The sequence below is a fragment of the Candoia aspera genome, chromosome 2 (genome assembly GCF_035149785.1).
Source record: "Candoia aspera isolate rCanAsp1 chromosome 2, rCanAsp1.hap2, whole genome shotgun sequence".
Taxonomy (NCBI): Eukaryota; Metazoa; Chordata; class Lepidosauria; order Squamata; family Boidae; genus Candoia; species Candoia aspera.
In genome coordinates, this window is record NC_086154.1 from 152,605,287 (window position 1) to 152,628,989 (window position 23,703).

General features: G+C 43.0%; 1 protein-coding gene across 2 annotated transcripts; it reads left to right on the forward strand.

Moving 5' to 3' along the window:
• Nucleotides 1-1,007: 1,007 nt before the first annotated feature.
• LOC134490948 (surfeit locus protein 4-like) lies at nucleotides 1,008-23,005 on the forward strand. 2 transcript variants are annotated; one of them, XM_063294335.1, is made up of 6 exons: nucleotides 1,008-1,160; nucleotides 14,184-14,370; nucleotides 17,937-18,013; nucleotides 20,365-20,408; nucleotides 21,662-21,848; nucleotides 22,535-23,005. In XM_063294335.1, the coding sequence occupies exons 1-6, from the start codon at nucleotides 1,110-1,112 to the stop codon at nucleotides 22,799-22,801; spliced, it is 813 nt and encodes a 270-aa protein (XP_063150405.1). In that variant the 5' UTR covers nucleotides 1,008-1,109; the 3' UTR covers nucleotides 22,802-23,005. The 2 variants fall into 2 exon arrangements, with proteins under 2 accessions (XP_063150405.1, XP_063150406.1); XM_063294336.1 differs by lacking the exon at nucleotides 1,008-1,160 and adding an exon at nucleotides 1,578-1,629.
• Nucleotides 23,006-23,703: the final 698 nt, after the last annotated feature.

Consider the following 23,703-nt stretch of genomic DNA (forward strand, 5'->3'; position numbering starts at 1 on the left):
ATACAGACTGCTTACATCTCACCAAGTAGGAAGCATGCGCAGAGTGCTGACACACCCTCAGGATATGGTTTTAATATGCCATATGAATGTGGTGATTGACATTATGTAGAAATTTATTCTGCCCTAAGGATACAGCATCAAAAGTACTAAGGATACTGCATTAAAAGTGCTAACTCTTGTCATTTCCTCAGCAAATTATGGGGGGAGTGGCCTTGTACATGTGGTACTACTCTTCCATTACTTTGGCTCTGCTGGCTCTTGAGAAATACTCTGGGTTCTGAGGAGAGGCCAAAGCACCCATTTTGCACTGTTGCCATGGCAACGGGCACAGGGGTCGATAGAAATGAAGAGTCAGCCGGACGTGAGGGTACGATTTCTCACCCTACCACGGGAACGTTGCTCTATCCGCTGCCATATCCTTATGGAACGTTCTCCTCCCCACCCCCCGAAGTAAGGTTAGTTCCATCCCTGCTATAGGTCCGGAAGTCCCTCAAGACCTGGTTATGTCGCCAGGCCTGGGGGTCCCAGGGAACCGGAGACCTCCTTAGATGGCTCCATTGTGGTTGAGCTTTTCATTCTGTGTGGTTGTATATTTTAAATTTTTGATAATATTTTTATTCTTAATAATGACTTTTTATATTTTTATGACTGTTTTTATGTATTTGTATTTGCATGTATTTGTTTTATTGATTGTTGTATGCCGCTCAGAGTCGCTTTTTGCGAGATGGGCGGCCATATAAATGTGATAAATAAGTATCTGTGAGGAAATCCCTGCGTACTCTGCACCGATTGATTGGGTTAGCATTGGAGATGGGAATCCCGCTTAATTTTAGCTCCGGACTTCCCGGACAGGTTGAGTGTTACCGTAAATCCATGCGAGGCACTCTCAATCTGCAGTTTACCTATGTCTATCGTACGGCAACAACCAATCTGGTCTTGTCTCGGTGGGAACGGAGGCTCAAATCCACGTGACCCGTGGGGCGGGGACAAGCAGGTCCTGGTTGTGATTGGTTGGGCGCTGCCCCTCCCACTTTCTCGCGGAGCCCCTCAGCTAAGAGACCGAAAGCAATCGAGCCCGCGTGGGTACCTGGGTCGCGCCTTGGCTCACAATGGCGCCTAACGGCGATTTAATGGGGGCCGCCGAAGATGTTGCTGATCAGGTGAGAATTTCCCCCTTCCGATTTTGAATGGTCTGGCCTGATACTCTCCCATGAATGAGCCCATGAGGGGAACCGTACCACCTTTCTTGAGGATAGGAGGGATATGGTGCAGCATTCCCATTTCCCATACCCCTCCCCATTGCTTCTTGCCTGCGGCGAGACTGACGGGCCGCGGGGTACCGTGCTTGCCGGGAACGGAGGTGCAGACCCTTTCTGGGTGTAGGAAAATATAACTGGCTCTGCCTCCAAGGAGAGCAAACGCGATCTTGGCTATTGGGGCGTGAACCCCAACCCCTCGCTGATGGGTCCTCCCTCTTGAGTCTCCTGCCTGATTTTCGGGAGGAGGAAGACTGAACTTTCTCTCCACACCTCTTTCCCGCCTCCCGCTGCCATCCTGGAGTAACAGGTCGTAATTTCTTCTGATGAGGCAGATGTAGGTATGGAGCTTCTGGATCACCTACCAGAAAGGGTGAGAAAAAGCTCACCCTGTCATGATTGAATCCTACTAGTGCTCTGTTGCGTGAGCTGCACGGGCTCCCAGTTTCCTTCCTGGTGCAATTCGAGGTGCTGCTTATCACCTTTAAAGCCCTATGTAGCATGGGAGCAGGTTATTTACTCCCTGAGAGTATCTGCCTGTCCTACCAGGTTGGATAGGGTAGGCATGCTCCAGGTCCTTTCCCTGAAATCTTGCCACCTAGTGGGACCTCGGATGTGTGCCTTTTCCATGGCTGCCCCTGCATTATGGAACACCCTCCCCCCAGTGTTTTGGCAGGCCCCCACCCTTTTAGCCTTCTGGGAGGCCATCGAGACCTGGCTTTTTACCCAGGCGCTGGGACAGAATGAGCATATCTGGAGCTGATTGTGGGGCATCCTAAGGCGGTGACTGAGGTGCAGGGTTTTTGTTTTTTGGGTATATGATTTTATAGTTATTGGGTTTTATTGTTGTGAGCCTCTCAGAGTTGTGTTTGAGGTGGGCAGCCATACAAATCTGTTAAATAAATAAAAATAAATAAAATTATTCCATAATGAACAGATTTCAAAGTGTGTTAGGCACATTATCTTGATTGTCTTATAACTGCAGTGTAAGGTAGAGCATTGATATGGTATGGTGCAAAGGGGACCTGAAAAGAATTGCTGCCTGCCTAAAGCTGCTCAGTGAATGGACAACAGAGGTGAGACTTTCTAGCTTGCACCTCACCCAACTCTGCTATCCAGCTGTTTTGGTGACTCCTTGACAGCTCTTGTGGTCTTGCCTATGCATTTGTCCTAGAGAGAGAGTATTACTTTTAAGAGAGATTTTGCAAGGCATGCAGTCCATGCCTTATTTAGGCAATCTGTATCAGTTGGTTATGGAATTCAGGGTTGGAACTGATAATGTCAAAAGGTTGCAATCTTTTGCTCAGGAGTAAAAAACTTGCCTCTGGTTCTGTGCCACTTAGGAACTACAGGGCATCTTAAGCTAAAGCAACATATCCTTATATATTGTTCATCTTGACTTCTACCTTTTTTCATGGCATTCAGGTTATGAGAGAGAGCCAGTTTGGTGTAGCAGCTAAGGCATCAGGCTAGAAACTGGGAGACTGTGAGTCTACTCCTGCCTTAGGCATGAAGTCAGCTGGTTGACCTTGGGCCAGTCACTCTCTCAGACCTAGGAAGGAGGCAATGGCAAACCACTTCCAAAATCTTGCCAAGAAAACTGCAGGGACTAGTCCAGGCAGTCACCAGGAGTCAACACTGACTTGAAGGCACACACATACACATGTTATGAGTGTATCAAAGGAGCTGCTGCCACGAGGCTGGGTTCAAGCTGCACCAGGGTTATTTATCCTTGTCTCTTGTATGTGGGCAATACTGAATCCATCTGTGCAGAAGTAATTCCATATACCACAATTGCAGGTAATTTCATAAACCTAATTTTCAGTGTGTGTTCAGAGGCAAGCACCCACTGTGCTTTTCCACACTTTAATTACAGTGGGCATAGGAGAGTAAATTGCATATGTAAGCATGGAGTGGGATGCTCATTTACATCAGTGATTATGAATATGAAGCCAGGCAAGATGGTTTCAGTTCTTCCAGATGGATCTGCAACTAAAGAATGCAATTTTAATGTTTATATAAATGTGTGTATTTTAAATTAGATCTGTCAATCAATTGTCAGGTATATTTTTTAAGATATCATTAAAGAACTTTGATAAGAGCCAGTTTGGTCTAATGGTTAAGGTGCTGGGCTAGAATCCAGGAGACTGTGAGTTCTAATCTCACCTCAGGCCTGAAAGCCGGCTGGGTGACCTTGGGCCAGTCACCCTCTCTCAGCCCAACCCACCTCACAGGGTTGCTGTTGTGGGGAAAATAGGAGGAGGAAGGAGTATTCGGTATGTTCGCTGCCTTGAGTTATTTATAAAAATAATAATAAAGGTGGGATAAAAATAAAATTAAAAAAAATTCTATAGTGGAAGAGTTGTTCTCTTAATCTTTGGGGTAAACTTAACCAAACATATGTTTGGAAGAAAGGCACATTTATTTAACAAGAGGAACAAAACATGCTATGTCCTGCCTTGATGTCTTCTGGCAATCAGCACATTTTGGATATGAAAGATTACAATTTTTCTGTGTTATTTTCAAAACATATAATTTTATTGTAAACTGCCCAGAGTCCCTCTTTTGGGGCAGATGGGCGGTAACAAAATTTGAATAAATTAAATAAAGAGGCCTCTCTTTAAACAAACAAGCATACATGATATTAGTGCAAGACCAGTATATAAGTACAGTATGCACATGATCCATATTGACACTCCATGTTGAATTCACTGTGTCTGAATTGACTGATGCATAAATTGATATTCTTCCTAAAATAATGGATGCTAATGGGTCTTAACTATTATTATTATTATTAGATTTTTATCCCTTTTAAAAATATATTTTGGTCAACTCAAGGCAGTGAAGATACCTAATACTCCTGCCTCCTATTTTCCCCACAACAATAGTCCTGTGAGGTAGGTTGGGCTGAGAGAGAATAACTGGCCCAAAGTCACCCAGCTGGTTTTCATACCTAAGCAAGGCCTGGAACTCACAGTCTTCTGGTTTCCAGGCCAGCACCTTAACCACCACACCAAACTGGCTCTAGATGGGATATTAGCACAATAATTTATAACTTTGAAGTCTAGAAATGTTGACTTACACATTTAATTACAAATAACTGGAATGGTTAGTTTAAATGTCATGTAAAAAAAAGGCCAAAACTGATAAATATCAGCTGCCTCTAATGAGTTTAGTTACTCAGCAAGACTGGAAGGCAAGCATGAATTACATTCCTTCCATATTTATTGTAACTTCTGAAGTTGCTTTAAGAGGACAACTTAGGGCAGTTCATAATTGAATTATGACTTTGATTTAATTGATCAATTATATTTGCATGAGTTCTTTGTATTAATACTTCCATAAATAGTGTTGGGATCCATTTTGTTCAAAGCATTCATTCCTTCTTGAGAGAGAAGCAGGTCTAAGACTATAATAAAGTCTATATAGTGAAAAGCAGGAATGCTTTATCTAAAGTTGCATTTACCACCCAAATTGGGCTAAAAATAATTTCAAATACAAGCCATTTATTCAAAAATATGTTTTAAATCAGTTCATCTAACTAAATGTTGCAGTCATACTACCACTCCATATATTGCTATCAAGTGCAGATATCCAAGAGATCTGAATAAAATGGTATGCTGGCAGAGGGTAAGTAGGACCAGATGCCTAACAAGCTTACTTATTCTTACAGTAAGCCTTTATAGAGGGAGGTAACAGAACATTTAATATTTTAGGGGATTTCATGGCTGCAAAGGAGGTGAGGCCACGTCACAATAGTGAGTGAGGGAAATGGACGGTGTATGTTTCTAACTATAATGTGCCTAATGTAGAGTTTATATTATAATTTCCCATTTCAAGATGGCAGGAAACTGTTCTTAGTTTTGAACAATCATGGTCAGAAAAAGCTTGGAGGGCTGCAAAATGGGGACTATATGTGGCTCTAGAGCTGCATATTTCCCACCTCTGCGTTAAAATGGCAAGTGCAGAGAGTATGTTATACCTCTGCATGCCCACTCAGTGTTGGCCAGAAAATATGTTATACCTTCATCCTGAAAGGGTAAAAAGCAGTCCTCTTTGCTATTAAAATGGATACAGGGGTACTTTGGCTTTATAGGCTAGAATTGTGTAGGGTTTGTTCTCTGAGTTTAATCTTTGACCACCCAAGAACAACAATGTGTGTAGTTGTCACATCAGTACTGAAGAAGGAAAAGCAAAGGAATTGAGCATTCTATTTGTTTCTATCTATCTACCTACCTGCCTACCTACCTACCTCATGTGTATGCTGCACACCTCACAAGGCTCTGAGCCCGTTTCTCATTCCCATGTCAAATTTCATGCGTCATAATTCTAAAGATAATTCTCTTAAAGAGCTCATAGTTTTCAAATATTATATACAGCAGTCAAAGGAACAAAATATGAAGTGTGTATGGAGATGTCAGTTGAAATTGAGCTGAATAACAACGTAGAGGTAAACATGCTGAGAAGAGCAATTCTCAGTGATCTAGAAGTAGAAACTGTTTTCTAGCTTTTTAGCTTTTTCTTTTAAAGCAGTTATGGATGATCCAACTTTGAAACCTTGAATCTTTAAAAACAATCAGTGATACCAGTGTAGGAATTGCATGATTTAAAATGGAAACCCAAATGCAATTCCTGTATCTGCTCTGTGAATTCAGCCTTTAATATATAGTCATAAATGTTGAAGTTTCCCTTGCTTACCAGGCAGATTTGTTTATAGCCTGACCCAAAATCTTGGGAACTCAGTAAAAAGGCAAACCAACAAATACAGTACATTACTAGCAGTATAGTACTGCTGACTAATAACTGAGCCAAAATAGGTTCTTTCTGGATTCTGGATAGGAGCCCGTAAGTGACATAACTGGTTTTAGAGGAATCACAGATAAGTGAATATATTCAGTCCTTTGATCACACACAGAAGATCACTGTTTAAAGTAGATAATTGGTTTCTAGGGAAACAGGTTTTTAAATAAAACAATATCTGGTAGAGTAACCTCTTTGCAATCTGATTATTGGCTAGTGTAATGTTGTATACTCATACAATTATAAATGCTGGCTCTTTTGTCCACACAGTCTCTTTTTGCTTGATTAGGGTTGTTAAAATAAACAACTTACCTTGAATCAGAAGTACAGCTAGATTAAAACAAAATTGTCTGACTTGAAAGCACAGCTAAACATATTATTTGTTGAGAAAGAAAGACTTCCTACAGTAGAAGAACAAGTGGTTCATTGATTAGAATGAAGAATTACAAGTAAATCTTTATGATTTATGCTCATCAAAGCAGATGATAAATACTACGCACAAAGATATTTACAGTACTATTAAAAACTATATTCTACACTTGAGTTAATTCTCATATTATGGGTAATTATTGAAGAAAACTTGAGATTCTTCTTGGAACAAAGCAGACCATGTTGATCAGTAACTGGAAGTAGCTCATCTGAAAGCACTGAATTTAGAAACCGATGAAAAAAGACTAAGAAGTTTGATTGTTAATTGGACAGCCATCTATTCCACAGGTCAAGCTTGCAGGAACTATATTCTTTTTGTATTGGTATGTGCATGTCTACCAACAGGATCTAAGAACAATATAATGCTCAGTAGTAGAGCTAATTAAGTATTGCATCTTGTGACTTATATACTGAAGTAACCTGCATATACAACTACAAATCTATATCTGAGTTACTACATATTAGGGATACTAATTCAATATTCTAAACCAGCAGGCAGAATTGCATTTAGCTCCAAATAAAGGCAGTCGGTTAGTGCTCATGTTTTGTAGGGGGGAAATACTGCGACAGGATGAGAAGGAAATAGCAAAAATCAGCTATGGCAGAGAGTACTGTTTTTTAATTGCCAATTTTAGTTGTGATCATTAAGATGAAACTCCATAGATATGAGAGTGCCTGACTCCCATAGCATCTGCCTGGCTGATCCAATCTGGCAGGGTTGGGGCACTCCAGGTTCCTTCCATTAAACAATGCCATCTATTGGCACCCCAGCAGTGCACCTTGTCTGTAGCAACATCTGCCCTCTGGAATGAACCCCCCCCCCAAGATTTGAACGGCCCCCACCCTACTGATATTTCTAAGGGCCCTGAAGTCCTGGCTCTTCACCCAGGCTTTGGTTAATTTTTTTTTCTTTGTTCCCACCGCAATTTGTAATCTCTGCCATCATTTTTGTTTTGTGTTGTCTTCTTGTTTTAAATGTTTGTAACACTTTTTAACCACCCGGTGTCTCTAGGAGTCAGGCAGCATATAAATTTAATGTTTAAAAATGTCATCTTGCTGATTGTGTGAAAATGAGCCAAAACACCATCAGTAGATTTTGATCTTGCTTCTATCCATTCCTACTCTATTACATCACCTCATTTTATGTATACATTTTAGAAGGGACAAAAAAATATTCAGGTGGGATGAAAAGAATAAACAGCAGCTGGTGGATTAACTATCGTTTGTTTCATTCAACTCTGACAGTTGAGGTGTAATTGTTGGAATTATCAGGGGTCAACTCAGCACTGTCTCACAAGCATAATAAGGGGGTATCTCTAGTAGACATCTCTATTGTGCTTGTGGGACATCACATGGGTCACCTAGTTTCCACTTCCTCCTCCTCCTTGGACTTAGGGATTAACAATCTCCATTACCCTTCTGGCAGACCTGCAAACAGGTTGTAACGGTTGCCTAATCCCAAATACTCAGTCTCACAAGCTCGGGCTTAAAGATAACTGATTTATTAAGGGAATAGTATGCAAATACAGAGAAAGCTGAGAATGAGCAAAAGCGCGCCAACTACAAACTTAAAAGCCTTGCCTGTGAGCAAGTTCCACCCCATCCCTCGTCAGGACGCTCCCCCTCCCAGGTGCTAGGAGCCGTTAGACGCGCCTGGGAAAGTAACCTTGAGCAGGAGCGCAAACCCAAACATACATTCCAAGCCCTCAAAACAACGGAGGGCGAGGGAATGGAAAAATCCGGGTGAAGGAACACGGAACAGAAGATGACATGTGAAACGTTACAATGTTAACAGCACATTGAAATGGGTAACATGACATATTGCCCCCCCAAATGAAGGCTATGGAGCAGGTTTGTCAGGATAGGCAGAGTGAAATTGGGCTACCAAACGAGGGGAAAGCACGTCTGGAGCAGCAACCCATTCAGGATGAGGGAAATGTTTCCAGCGGACGAGGTATTGCAAAGCGGAGCGCTGGCGTCGGGAGTCCAGGATGGATGTCACCTCGAAGTGTTGCTGGTTGTCAATCATGAGCGGAGGTGGCGGAATGGGTTGGGGATGCCAGCGGTCCGACGGCAGGTAGGGCTTGAGTAAACTACAATGGAAAACAGGATATAAACGTTTAAGGTTGTGAGGCAAAGCAAGTTTAAACGTAACAGGGTTAATTTGGGCGATAATTGGAAAAGGTCCCACGAACTTAGGGCCAAGTTTCTTGGAGGGCTGTGGGGATTTGAGAAACTTAGTTGATAGGTAGACTTTGTCTCCGACAGTAAAAGATGGCTCTGGGGAACGCTTTGCATCGGCATGGCGTTTATAAGTAGCCTGGGCATGGAGGAGCGCTTGTTGAATGTTAAGCCATGAGTGCTTGAGAGAGTCAGCCCAGTCAGTAAGGGAAGCTGGCAGCGGTTGTGGATGGGGAAGTTCAGGAATAGGAACAAAATCTCGCCCAAAAACTGTTTTAAAAGGAACTTGACCAGTGCTTTGATGAACGGCATTGTTGTAGGCGACCTCTGCAAATGGGAGTAGGTCGACCCAATTGTCCTGTTGGTAGTTAACAAAAGCCCTGAGATATTGTTCCAGTGTAGAGTTAACCGCCTCTGTAGATCCGTCCGTTTCCGGATGCCACGCGGTGGAAAGTGACTGTTTGGTGCCCAGAAGTTTCAAAAATGCCCGCCAGAATTGTGACGTAAATTGTGTGCCTCTGTCACTCACCAAACGGGCGGGGATACCGTGGAGGCGGTACACGTGGATGAGGAAGAGGCGGGCCAGCTGTTGTGCGGTGGGGATAGAAGCGCATGGGATGAAGTGAGCTTGCTTGGAGAAAAAGTCTTTGACCACCCAAATGACAGTTTTGCGTTGACTAGGGGGTAGATCAACGATAAAGTCCATGGAAATGTCCTGCCAGGGGACAGATGGGGTGGCGACGGGTTGAAGGAGACCTTGAGGTTTGCCTGTTTTGCGCTTTGTTGCTGCACACACAGGGCAAGCAGTAACATATGCTTTTAGGTCTTTGAGTAAGGTTGGCCACCAGAATTGTCGGCGAACAAGGTGAAGAGTTTTTAAATAGCCAAAATGTCCAGCCAGCTTGTCATCGTGGCAGCGCTGGAGTATGGTTTTTCGCATAGCATCGGGTACATAAAGGCGATCGTTGTGCCAGGCGAGATCGTCAGTGAACGTTAGATTGTCTCTATTGGTTTGTAACCAAGTATCTGTTTTAAGGTGGAAAAGCAACTGTTGTTGCAAATCAGATGGAATTGACAAGCGCGGCAAGTGGCTGGACGGCAGAGCGGCTGGAGGTTGCGTTGATTGCGCTCGGGTCTGGCTGCGAGTCACCGCTGCCAAACTTAATTGTTTATCGGTCCAGACAGTGCCTTGAACCGTTGGCCCTGGGCCAGCATCTTGGGGTCTGCGGGAGAGTGCATCAGCCAAAAAGTTTTTCTTGCCTGGTATGAATTTAAGGGTGAAGTCAAAGCGGCTGAAAAACTCAGCCCAGCGCAGTTGTTTGGGACTGAGTTTTCGACTGGTGCTTAGAGCTTCCAGGTTTTTATGATCAGTCCAGACTTCAAAAGGGTTGGAAGTGCCCTCCAATAGGTGTCGCCACGTTTCCAAAGCCGTTTTTACAGCAAAAGCCTCTTTTTCCCAAACGTGCCATCTCCTCTCAGTTTCAGTGAATTTGCGAGAGAGGTAAGCACAGGGTTTTAAGGTGCCAGAGTGGTCAGATTGTAACAAGATTGCTCCTATGGAGAAATCAGAAGCATCTACTTGTACCACGAAGGGTTTAGAGGGGTCCGGATGCTGTAAAATTGGCTCTGTGGTAAAGATTTGTTTGAGCGCTTCGAACGCCTGCTGACAGGCTGGAGTCCATTTAAGGAGCGTGCCTGGGTTCTTTGAACGTCGCGTATCCCCCTGTCCTTTGGTTTTTAACAGTTCAGTAAGGGGGAGGGCAATTTCAGCAAAATTTTGGGCGAATGCCCGATAAAAATTAGCGAACCCAAGGAAACTTTGTAATTGTCTCCTGGTACGGGGAGGCTCCCATGCCACAATAGCTTCTACTTTTGCAGGGTCCATTTCAATGCCCTTAGCTGAAATTCGATAGCCTAGGTAATCAATTTGTGACTGATGAAAGGCACATTTTGACAGTTTAGCGTACAACTCTGCTTTTTTCAATTTAGCCAGTACCCGACGCACCAAGTGGATATGTTCTGACATGGTTTCAGTATAAATCAATACATCATCCAAATATACCAGTACCCCCTTAAATAGGTGGTCATGCAAGACCTCATTGATTAGTTGCATAAAAACCCCAGGTGCTCCGGATAAACCAAATGGTAAGACTTTGTATTGGAAAGCCCCAAGAGGACAGTTAAATGCTGTTTTCCACTCATCCCCTTCCCTTATGCGAATACGAAAATAAGCTTCTCTCAAATCCAGTTTTGAGAAGATTTTGCCTCTGGCCAGATGTGATAACATATCCTTGATCAGGGGCAAAGGATATTTATTTAATATTGAGACCGCATTGAGCCCGCGGAAATCGGTACAAAGCCGTAATGACCCATCCTTTTTTGGCCTGAATAGGACAGGGGCTCCTACCGGGGAATTAGCAGGCTCAATGAAACCCCTAGCCAGGTTTTTGTCAATGAACTCCCTTAGCATAGTGAGCTCTTTGGGAGACATGGGGTATATTTTTGGGTGAGGCAATTTTACGTTTGGTAAGAATTCAATGGAACAGTCCGTTTTTCGGTGGGGTGGCAAGCGATCTTCCTTTTCCCCAAATACCTCAGCAAAATCCTGATACTGATTGGGTAATCCCTCAAGAGGTTGAAGCATTTGCACAGTAGTATACGCTACCCCTGCACCCTCCATGTCTTCCAGTAGGTCCTTTTCGGGTACTTTGTAAAATCCATCCGCAAAAGTCACAGTTCTATGTAGCCAGTTGATAAAAGGGTTTTGTTGCACAAACCAGGGCATCCCCAAGATAACCAGAGGACCCCCCACTGGAGCTACAACAAATGGCAGCTTTTCCTGATGGGAGCCCATCTGCAAGGCTACCAGTCCCGTGGAATGATTGACTGCTTTCCCTCCCGCCATAGTTCCATCCAATTGGGTGAAGATCATAGGTCTTGGCAAAGGAAACGTGGGCAGTTCCAGAGCCGCTACGACATCAGGGTGCATAAGGGAACGGGAGCAGCCCGAGTCTAGCATGGCCCAAACTTCCACAGTTTTGGTTTTTGAGCCCAGTTTAACTTTAACAGTCAGTGTGGGGAAATTTCCACTCACCGAATTGTGGTTACGCCCGGTTTCTTCCACCTGCCCTAGGGCGCCCTTCAGGGCAGGTGGTAGGCTTTTCCCGCCGGCTGCTCGAATTGCAACTCTTCTTCCTCTTCTCCGAAGGGTAGTTCTGGGGGGTCCAGTTCTGCGACGGCCGCTTTCAGTTTCCGCGGTAGAGTAGGCGCAGGCGACTTTATTGCAGGTTTCGTCTGTCGTTCCTCTGGACGACGTCTGGGGCACGATGTGGCTCGATGCCCTTCTTTCCCACATCTCAGGCACTGACCTTTGGAGAATCGTTGTTCCCTTTCTTCTTCCCAGGTTTTCGGTTTGGGGCGGCTGGCCAGCCCAGATGTGCGCGCTCCTCTAGCAAGACGAGATTGTCTAAGCTCTTTGGTATGGGCATAGGTTTGCAGGGCATTTTCTGCGCTGCCCGCCAATTGAATCCACCTGTACAGCATTTTAGGATCATCTCTTCTTAGTGCCCAGCGAAGGATTTCTGGTTCTAGCCCCTGCTTAAACATTTCAATTAAAGTTGGCTCAGACCAGTCTTCTACTTTCCCTGACAAAGCTTTAAATTCCAGCGCATAATTGGCAACTGAGAGGGACCCTTGGTAGAGTTTCCTCAGGGCGTTTTTAGCTGTTTCTTGGGCTAGAGGGTCTTCGAAATGCTGTTTAAGTGCCCACAAAAAGTCATCGAAGTCCTCTAACTCAGTTGCCTCAGCCTGGCACAGTTGTACATACCAATCAGCTGCCCTTCCTCTCAGTTTGTTGGCAATGAAATTGATTTTGCCATGTTCTGACCGAAAGTTCCGGCCCCAATCTTCCATATAATGCTTGGCATTAGTGATAAAGAAGGAGAGCGTAGTGGGATCCCCATCGAACTTCACCCCAAATGGTGGGAAGTTTCTTGCCGGCTCAGCTGGCTGTGGCGGTTCCGCGAATGTCAGCGTACGCCGAGCCCCCATGGGTGGCCGATCCCTAGGAGGTCTTGCCTCTCGCCCCCCCACCTGACGGGCTGATCGAGTCTTGCTTCTCCCCCTGGATGGCAGAGTGCTATGCCTGGGGTACTGTGACGGCTCTTCCTCCCAATCCTCCGGGGTGGGCTCTGCATCTCTGGGGAGATCCTTAAGGATTGTCACTATTAGATCCATTTTGTCCTCCAACGCCCTCATACGAGCAGGAGTGACCGGTTCTTCCAGGGGTTGGTTGGTTACCATCACCCTCGGTGACAGGGGAATTTCGGGCTCCCAGGATAGTTGTGGAGACCCCCTCCCCGGTGCTCTTTCCATTACAATTTTATGTTCACTCCTGAGGCTCTCCTGCATGGATATCAGCAATTCATCTAATTGGGCATCCCGCAGCTCCCGACGTGCTGCTCTTTGCGCTCTCGAGGTTAGAGCTGGCCAGATCCTTGCCGCCTCCCGCTCTTCCTCGCTTCCATCACTTGCGCGAAGCTGATGTTCGGTCATCGCTAGCGTTCCCTCTTATCCAGCGATTGGATGGGGCTAGCGGAAAATGGTTGAAATGATTCTCAGCTTTATGTAACGGTTGCCTAATCCCAAATACTCAGTCTCACAAGCTCGGGCTTAAAGATAACTGATTTATTAAGGGAATAGTATGCAAATACAGAGAAAGCTGAGAATGAGCAAAAGCGCGCCAACTACAAACTTAAAAGCCTTGCCTGTGAGCAAGTTCCGCCCCATCCCTCGTCAGGACGCTCCCCCTCCCAGGTGCTAGGAGCCGTTAGACGCGCCTGGGAAAGTAACCTTGAGCAGGAGCGCAAACCCAAACATACATTCCAAGCCCTCAAAACAACGGAGGGCGAGGGAATGGAAAAATCCGGGTGAAGGAACACGGAACAGAAGATGACATGTGAAACGTTACAATGTTAACAGCACATTGAAATGGGTAACATGACACAGGTGGTGCTGCATGCAGCTCCTCCTCCTACCATCTCGCCTGCACGCAGACTTTCTATTCCACATAGAAAGTGTCTAGAAAGAACCAGTGACGATTAAGTGGTTTCTACTATGAATCTACCTGTATCCAGATCTACTGAATAAGAGTAAGCTATCTCTATTTTTCTTCATCTAACTACTATGTGAAGGCTGAATTTATTTCTGAACGCAATTAAGCTTAATGTGCAAGTTCCTCTTTTGGTTCACGCTTCTACTCTGCAAGATTGCTGTTTGCTGCTTGGAGTTTTTATTAACCTTTAAAAACTCAATCAGTAATGACCTTCTCTGACCCTAATACTAAGTGATGACAATGCATCAAGAGTAAAACTGTATTTTCTGCATGTATAAATTAGGCAAGTGTGACTGCTTTTTAATGCTTAAACATCCAAAGATCCCTTGGCCAACTTTGTTGTTAAAATTGACTTCTGTTTTTGCGGCTCTCTAAAGCTGTTACCCTCTCCCCTGTTTTTCTAGTTCTTGCGTGTGACAAAGCACTACCTACCTCATCTGGCTCACCTCTGCCTGATCAGCACATTTTTGGAAGATGGCATCAGGATGTGGTTCCAGTGGAATGAGCAACGGGAGTACATCAACATGTCTTGGGGAAGCGGTGTGCTTTTAGCCACACTTTTTGTGTTAATCAATATGTGTGGACAGCTGGGTAAGAATTCCTCTTTTGGGAGTTAGGAAGAGGACCGACAGTGATGTGGTATCCTCCATAGATTTGATGCAGAAATTGGGGCCGTGTTTGTTTTTTTGACTTTTTTAGGATGTGATTTGCTTGTGCCTAAGAACATCACTCTGAATGTAAACTAGACTGTTCTTTCTTATTCTTGGTGAATTTTGATGTCTGTCTTTGTGAGAACTTGATGAAGCCATAAGGCCTGAGATAATTGTAGCTGGAAATTATAGTTATTTAGAATAGTGGGTTTACCCTCCCCCCCACACCTTCAGGCTGCATTTAGAAAAACTCAAGTTTGCTAAAATGAATCAGGGTTTTAATAGAATATTTACACAAGTCATATAAAATATTTGAAAACCACTGGGGTAGTGGATAGAGTGTTGGACATAAAAAAACCCATGAGGTAAATAACTTCTGTATTTTATTTCCTTGGTGCATTTCTTCTACTGTTACCAAAATTACGTTTTTCTGTCTTAGCTGAGCATGTGCTTGTCCTAGCTAGAAAATTTGTTCCTATGCATATAGGTAGTCCTCACTTAACAACCCTAATTGGGGCCAGAATTTCCATTGCTAAGCAAAGCAGTCGTTAAGCGAAACATCACATGACTGCACCACTTAGCAATGGCAGTTCCAGTAGTCCCAGTTGCGGTTGCTGGGCCAGGACTGAACCATTGTTAGGCAAAGATGCTTCTCCTGCCCTGCCGCACTCAGCTGTGCTTCAACTCTGCCCATCTGCCTAGCTCCCATCATCTCTGGCCACCCTGCATTCTGCTGGCTACCCCTGCCATCCCAGCTTACCTTCTCCATCTTCCTCCTCCTTGGTGTGGGGGCTCTGTCGGCACTGGGCTTGCCACCCCTGCTACCACCCCAGCCACCAGGCTCCTGACAGGCCTGCCCCACTTCAGCAGTCTCAACCCACTGCACATTCCCAAGCAGGCCTGGTCTGCTTGTCAGGGCTCCACACACTAGATGTGGCTCGCTTCCTCCCTCCTCCTGTAAAGCCTTGCGAAGGGACAGCAGCTTCCAATGCGCTGAAGCCTGCTGGCCAGTTCTCCAGAAGCTTTTCTGGCACGCACTCTGCAGCTCACATTGGAAGTGCTCCTGTAGAACCAGCCAGCGGGCTTCAGCGAGGGGCAGAGGTGAGCCCAGTGCCGACAGAGGCTACCCGCAGGCCATCTGCTCTCTCAGACAGCAGCACAGCATGAAGCTGCAGCCGCCCCAGCCCAGCCACACAGTGTGAAACCCCAGCCCCAGCCGCCCTCACCGCCCTGCACTCCAAGACCTCTGCTGCCCTGTGCTCCACCACCACCACAGCTGACCTTCTCCATCTTCTTGCTCCCTCTGCTGATGAGGCGCGCCCAGCCTGGCCCTTCATGAGGCAGCTGCTGGCCATGCCTTCTTCCTGAGGTCTTGCAAGGAAACCACCGTGTGCCACCTTGGGAAGAAGGCCTTGTGTGGCCAGCAGCTGCCTCATGAAGGGCCAGGCTGGGTGTGCTTTGTCAGCAGTGGGAGCAAGAAGGTGGCAAAGGTCAGCTGGGGTGGTGGAGCACAGGGTGGCAGAGCCAGCAGAGAGCAGGGCAGCAGAGGTGGCAGAGTGCAGGTCAGCCAAAAGGGCAGAGATGAGTGGGGAGATGGGTTGGGGGACTTGAAGCACCCCTGCACTCGTAAGTGTGGGCAGCCTGCCAAGCATGCGAATTTTGATCAAGTGACTGCAGTGGTGCTGCAACGGTGGTAACTTTGGGGACCGGGTGTAACTGCCATTCATTCAGCGCTGCCATAACTTTGAACAAACGAATGAATGATTGTTAAGCAAGGACTACCTGTATACATGCTCAGTACCACTGAGTGAATTAACACTTATTCCAAAATATCAGAACAAAACTGCAGTCTTTAACTTAACTCAGATCTGTACTCCAGTATGAAGCTTACTGCAGAAAGTTGGATTAACTTAAGTTATCTTGAATTTCTTGGAAGAAGAGTAGGTTAAAAAAATAATGCAGGTTTGTTTCAAGGTTAATAAAATAAGGATAACTCCATGTTTATTCTCTTTCACTGGAGAAAGAGTAGAATATTATATGTTATGGTATAATTACAATCCAGAAAAAGTTGTTATTATTTTTCTTCATAAATTGTTATGCTACCCTGTCAAAAAGACTCCTGGTTACACCAGTAAAATGCAAGAAAACCACAAATGTTACTATATTCCTCACATACCCATTAAAATCCATATCACCTTATTAAAACATCTATCAACAATATAATGTTATATTCAATTTTAGGTGAAAAAGCTAAATAATCTTATGCTCATTAACATTGACCCTTTAAATCTTAATTAATATTGATATAACATTTCTATCTATTTTTATCTTTAATGGTCTGTTATCTAAACATTAGAGTGTTAATCTTTAAACAATACTGTACAAATACCACTGTATTGAAATAATGTAATGTAGTATGTATGTTTCACAACAATATAATAAAAATATTATTTGTCAAAAAGGAAAAAAACAATGCAAATCCACCAACAAAAATTAAAAAGCAGGATTGAAAAAGGTGACCCAAGCAGCACCTAAACTGGAGTATGAGAAAACTTACTTATTGCAATTTTAATACAAAGGCTTTCAGAGCCAATTTCAAATTTAAAATATAAAAGTAAAATGCAGAACACAAAACTAAAAATGCAGCTCCGTCAGAAAAAGGCCTTTATTGGGTAATTTTTTTAGCCAGAAAAAAAAAAAAGGAAAAAATGTGATCTTAAAAAGACAGTAAAAGGGGTCAAAATTCCCTTTAATCAAATGCAACTCTGGGTAACTGTATCCATGCCCTTTTTGAACAAAAATGTAGGAGTGGTTTGCCATTGCCTTCTAAGATGTTTTTCCTACTGTAGCCAACATCTCTAATGCTCTCCTTCCCATTGCTAATCAGAGTCAGCCTGATTAGTACTTAAGTACTGGCACTGCGGGTTAAACCACCGAGCTGCTGAGCTTGCCGATCGGAAGGTCGGCGGTTCGAATCCGCGTGACAGGGTGAGCTCCCGTTGCTAGTCCCAGCTCCTGCCAACCTAGCAGTTCGAAAACATGCCAATGTGAGTAGATTAATGGGTACTGCTTTGGCGGGCAGGTAACAGCATTCCATTCAGTCACGCTGGCCATACGACCACGGAAGTGTCTGCGGACAAACGCCGGCTCTTCGGCTTTGAAACGGAGATGAGCACCGCCCCCTAGAGTCGGACACGACTGGACTTAATGTCAAGGGAAACCTTTACCTTTACTTTACTGATTATGTAGCTTTCTAGATTATTCAAGAAGGTAGGAGAAGTCATAAAGGGCCCCCTGATGAGCTTAAGGTTTGTGTGTATCTGTTGTCCTTACTTCATGCAATAGATGGTCCCTGATCCATGTAAAAATAGAGAAGACATATAAATTATTAATAAAATGACTTAAGGCTAAATATTGGAAAGAACCATGAGAGAGATAGTTTCTGTGTTTTACTTTCTTGGTGCATTTTTTCCCCTATTACCAAAGTTACTCTTTTTTCTGTTTTAGCTGGGTGTGTGCTTGTCCTAGCAAGAAAGTTTGTTCCTTATGCATGCTTTGGCCTATTTGGAATTATTTTTATGCAGGTAAGTTGGAGACAGTACATAACAATATCCAAATCCCACAGCCAGAATGTATGCGGCAATTCATTCAAAGGATTTAGATCTTTAGGGGAAGAAGTCTACATTTCATAATCATATTAGAGTTTAATGTATACAGGAATCATGCAGACTTCCTTATGTGTTGCAAAAGTTGATCATATTATGGCTATCAGTATACTTATTGCACAGAAACAAAGTTACCAATTAACATTGGTTAATACATATTAAATGATCATCCAACAATGTTTTTCCCCTATAGCTTCTATTTTGCGGGGGGGAGGGTGTATGCAGAATGTTTTTTTTTTCCATGAATCTTGTGATTATCACCACATTATTCCAAGTTGTTCTACTTTCACCACAGATTTATAATGTGAGGAATAATAAAATAATGTCAGATATATCGTGCAGAGCAGTATGCTGCTGTGGGCTGGAGATTACTTTGCTAGTCCTCATGAGTACACTGCTCAAAAAGAAGGGAAGAAAAGGATTTCTAAGTGGTGGAAATACGAGGCCATTGATTTTGCAAAGGAGAGCATAGGGGCGCAGTGCTTGTGTGCTAAGTCCAAATGTGTAAGATAAAAACAGAAGGGCTCACTTGTACAATAGCGGTAGCTGGAAACAGCAGTCTCTAAAGATGGTACCACCTGTGGTTGCTTTTGTGAACAGAGCATTCTGTTCTTACCCTGCACACATTTGATCTCGCCTAGCATTAAGATGATTCTTGCTATCCCCTGTGCTGCTGCATTCTTTGTCCCATGAAAATCTACCACAATACAGTAAATCCCTTTAAGATACCTTCAGGCTCTTTGTTATTCACAGATTATCATAGCTGTCTTTTTGGAATTCCTCACACCTTGATACTACTGTAGTTTTTTGCACTGTAGTCTTAAATTTCCCAGAAAAGCACTTCAAACATTTCAAATTGTTATTTGAAAGCATCTGAATTCTTATATAAAACCAAGATCATGTACTGGGATATATTTTAAAATTGTTGCTGAAACATGACATAGAGACAGAACAAATAAAAACTATCATAAAATGGATGCAAAATTTGAGAGAAGTAATTATGGTGGACCAATAGGAACAGCTATGGAAAAAAAAAATTACTCCAAGCTACAATTTAAGGGAAAACTGGTATAAAATATTCTACAGATGGTATATAACACTATGATTGCCAAGATAGATAAAGCACAAAACAACAAATGTTGGAAATGTCATAATAAAGAACATATTACAACATGTAAAGGTCATACAAAAAAATCTCAAAAAGTATCGGAAAGAAATATGCTAAAAAAAACCCCACAGATGTTTCTGCTAGGCATAATCCCAGAAAACATAAATGAAAATGATTTAAGATACATGCTGACCACAGCAAGTATAAACCTAGCACAACACTGGAAAACAGATATCTTGCCTAAGATTGGTTAAGACTTGCTTAAGACTAGGAGACTAAAATTGGAGAATATGCTGCAGTGGCAAAATTGACATTATATATCCATAATACAAGTTTAAGTTCAAGCAAGAATGGCTCCCTTACATACAATATCACAGAGCAAGGCAGATTTAGATGTCTGGAATACCTTTTTAGGACTTAAACAGAAACTAAAAACAATCACTAATGCTTGATATATAAAGTTCAAATATCTAAATGATGGCTTGTGGTTGGGGATACAAAGGGAAGGGGGGTTGTAATCCACTTTTTCATTATGATTTTTTTACATTTTAAATGTCTTTTTTGTATCATCTTTTTTTCCTTTTTTCTACCTCCTTTGCATTCCAATATTTGTTTTCATACTCTCTGTATTTCAACATTTTAATAATAAATACATTTAAAAATGGATTTCATAGAAAAGAAAGAAATGTAGTTTAATGGTGAAGGTGTTGGAGCAGCAGTTTGGGTACACAGGTTCTACTGTCCAAATCCAGATGGAGGAATTAAACCATGATTAGCTGCCACTTCTCTTCTCCAGGCTTAAGGCTACAAATTGGGACTCTCCCACTCAGTTGCCTCAGGATTCAGGATTATTTAAGGAGCTCCCCCAACTGCTTTTGAATGAGCTGCAGTGCTTCTAATCATTTAAAAAATGGGGCAATGCCACTTTATTAGTTATCCCAAGGATGACTGAGATCCCGGCCGAAGATGAAAGAGCCAAGCCTAAATCACAGATAGGTTGTATGAATGTGTCCAGATAGCATGCATACTGATACTTTAACAAAGAAAAATGGTGCCTACTCCAAAGGTGAATTCCAGAAACTGGCAATAATTGTGGCAATTCAGCCAAAAAGGTGATAGTGTCCGCATAGTTACTATCTCCCAGCATGTGTTTGTTTTTCAGACAATTGTTTACAGTATTTTATGGGACCTCAAGTTCTTAATGAGGTAAGTAAAGCCCTAAGACACTATGTGTTCTGTCTTCACAAGGAAAACCCGGTTAGATATTTTGGCAAAGATTCCTCATCCCTGTATTCATATAAAGCAAGGGTGCTAATCTTAATTGAAACGTTCTGTGCTTTTTTAAATTCATGCCTGAGAAAAGCCCTGTTGCTAGAATGGTGATGGAAACAATTACTCTGAAATGAGCGGGAGGGGAAGCTGGATCGTCTAGCCCCAGGACAGCAGTTTAGTGATACACAGCTCAGGGACAGAGTAGACCTTGATAATGCCATGTATCTATCTGCTCTGTGATTTCTGCTCTTCAAAAGATTTCCTCTAGATGCTCCTAGCCGAATTCTGTTTCAGTCTCCTTCATTTAGCACTCTTGAATTAAGTTTGTCTCTACATCAGCCCTGCCTATTGAAAAAATCTCAGCTAACCCTGAGAAATAAAGCACACAGAGTATCTGCAAGTGGACTCTTTTACCTTTAACCCTTGAACACTTTGAGGAGGCTGTTGACCAAACTTGTGAAAGGTCATATGTTATGCCTTCACTGGATCCCTGTTCTGTCTTTTATTGTGGTGACTGATCCAAATGAATCAGTCTGAGTCACTTGTAAGCCAGGCTGGCAGGATTGTTGCTAACCAGAGCAATCTGATGTGAGAGCCCTTTGCCACAAGACTTCAGCACCATCATAATAAATGGCCAGGGCAATTCAGGAACATCAGGATGCTGCCATCCTTCCATGGAAGTGTAGTGATCCATCAGAGGAGCTCGCTATAAAAGAGTTTCCCCACTGCTTGGCTAAATTAAGTCAGTGGTTGCCAGAAGAGTATATATTTCTTCCCTCCTTGGATTTCTATGGTCAGGAAGTAGGAGATTCCCATAATGCTTCAGCACAGTTCAAAGTGAATGGGCATCTATCAAGCAGTAAGGAAAAAAAGTGCTAGACCTTCTTGTCCAGCTTTCAAGAAATACTTGCGTATTAAATATGTGATCGCTTTGCTAATTCCCAGAATGGAATTCTTAGCGGTAATATCACGCAGGCCAGAATTATGCGTGTTCCTTAGAGATATATGCTGTATAGAAAAGAACATCAAATGCATCACAGTAAATATTGAGAGGCTGGAACGTAATAAGAGGTTACTAGGGAAAGTCTGGGTGCCAGATATTACTCTGCTACAAAACATGCCATTTAATATTTCTATTCTGGCCTGCAGAATGATACTGGGTTTCTCCCCCCCCCCCTTGTTTGTAGGAATTTGGCTCTTGGGGGTGGATTGCTTTTGTTACTTGCAGAATCTCGCTCTGAGGGGAAATCTATGTTTGCTGGAGTCCCTACTGTGGACGATATCTCACCACGGCAGTACATGCAACTTGGCGGCCGGTTACTCCTTGTTCTCATGTTCATGACACTTCTGCATTTTGAACTCAGTGCTTTCACTGTGAGTGGCATGTCATTTTGTTTATTTTCTGTCTAAGGAATTGTCAGGTATTCACTAGTACAAGCATGAATTAATCTCAAGGGTCTTTCAGTTTTAAAGAAGCCTCCCAGCCAGTGCATTGCAACTGCTGATTGGGTTTGTAACTCCAGGCTGCTGCGATTCCAGGAATAATAAAGGTCAGGAACAGGAGACTCTTCTAGAATTTAAACTCCATACTATGACTCTTTTGCTAAAATATCATTAGCATTCATTATTTCTTTCCAAGGACCATGTGTATTTTATAGTTACCATCATGCTTTGCTGCTGGTACAGAATTTCAGAATCTCATAAAAATAATGAAACAAGTATTAATATTTATGGCTGTAAAATGTATTTTGAAGCATCTAATTTTCAAAATGAATAGGTTTAGAAGCACTGCCTAACACTCTGCTGTTCTTAACATTTGCAGCAAGACTATAGGAAACCATATTAAATAAACGAATATATGTCCATTTGTATAATGTAGAACTATAAGAAGTCACAGAATTTATTTTTCATTTTCATTTTGTCTTGCTTTTTTGTACACTCTGGGCAATCTGAAATCCTGGAGATGTATCTTTGGTACATTTTTGGTCTGGAGAAAACTTGCCATTGAGGCAAGAAGCTGTAATGAGCTAATGTACTGCATTTGTCCTTTCCCTCCCCAGATTTTCCAAGACGTTTTTGGTATGGCTCTTACCATTTTAGTAGCCATTGGCTTCAAGACCAAGCTTGCTGCTCTTACTCTGGTCATCTGGCTTTTTATCATCAACCTGATCCAGAATGCCTTCTGGCACATCCCCAACTACATGCCCCTTCATGATTTCCTCAAATATGACTTTTTCCAGACCATGTCTGTCATAGGTGGCCTGCTGCTTGTTGTGGCCTTGGGACCTGGGGGGGTTTCCATGGATGAGCACAAGAAGAAATGGTGAAGATGGACTGTATAGGATTCAGTGGGAGGAAGGGGAGGGTTGGGAGGAAGAGGGGAGGGTGGATAAACTACTGCTTTTACAACCTGTGTAATCTTCTTTGACTCTCTTAAGGTTTATCATAGTTCACAGTTGCCTTATCAGGGTAGGAAAGCTTTTGTTTTCCACCCTGTCTGAGATATGTAAATTAAAATCAAATTATATATGTATATATTGATCTGATGGTTTTAAAAATTTCATCCTTCAAAATCCCACGGCTTTCTGAAACATTGGTTTTTTAATCTTTTGATGGAAGAGATCTGATGTAAGAAAAAGTAAAGAATAACAAAAAAGAAAGAAAAAGAAAGGTATCTAAAGACGCGATTTCCGATCTTCGCAGCAGCTACAAACATAGCAATTACCATCTCCACCCTCCCATAAGGCATATCATAGTTCCCCTCTTCCCATAAACAAGCCAACAACGCTAAATAATTAAATAATAAAAGAGAATACCTATTTCATTTTGGGTAATCAACTTTGTGTGAAGCACAGAAGCAGAGTAAGAAATACAGGTAGTCTTCAGTTAATGACTGCCTTGTTCAGCAATTGAACGTAATGATGGCACTGAAAAAGTAGATTTGTGACCGGTCCTTGAACTTACAGCCATCACAGTATCCCCATGGTCATGTGATTGTGATTCAGGCACTTGGCAACTGGCACGTATTTATGACAGTCACAGCATCCCGCAGTCACGTGATCACCATTTGCAAACTTCACAGTCCACTTCAGACAAGCAAAGTTAATGAGGAAGCCAGCAGTAAGTTGCAAGTCGCAGTCACATGACATCGCACTTAACAACCACAACAGAACTAATGTAAGTCAGGTGTGGTCACATGACATTTTACTTACCTGTGTTGCATGGTGAC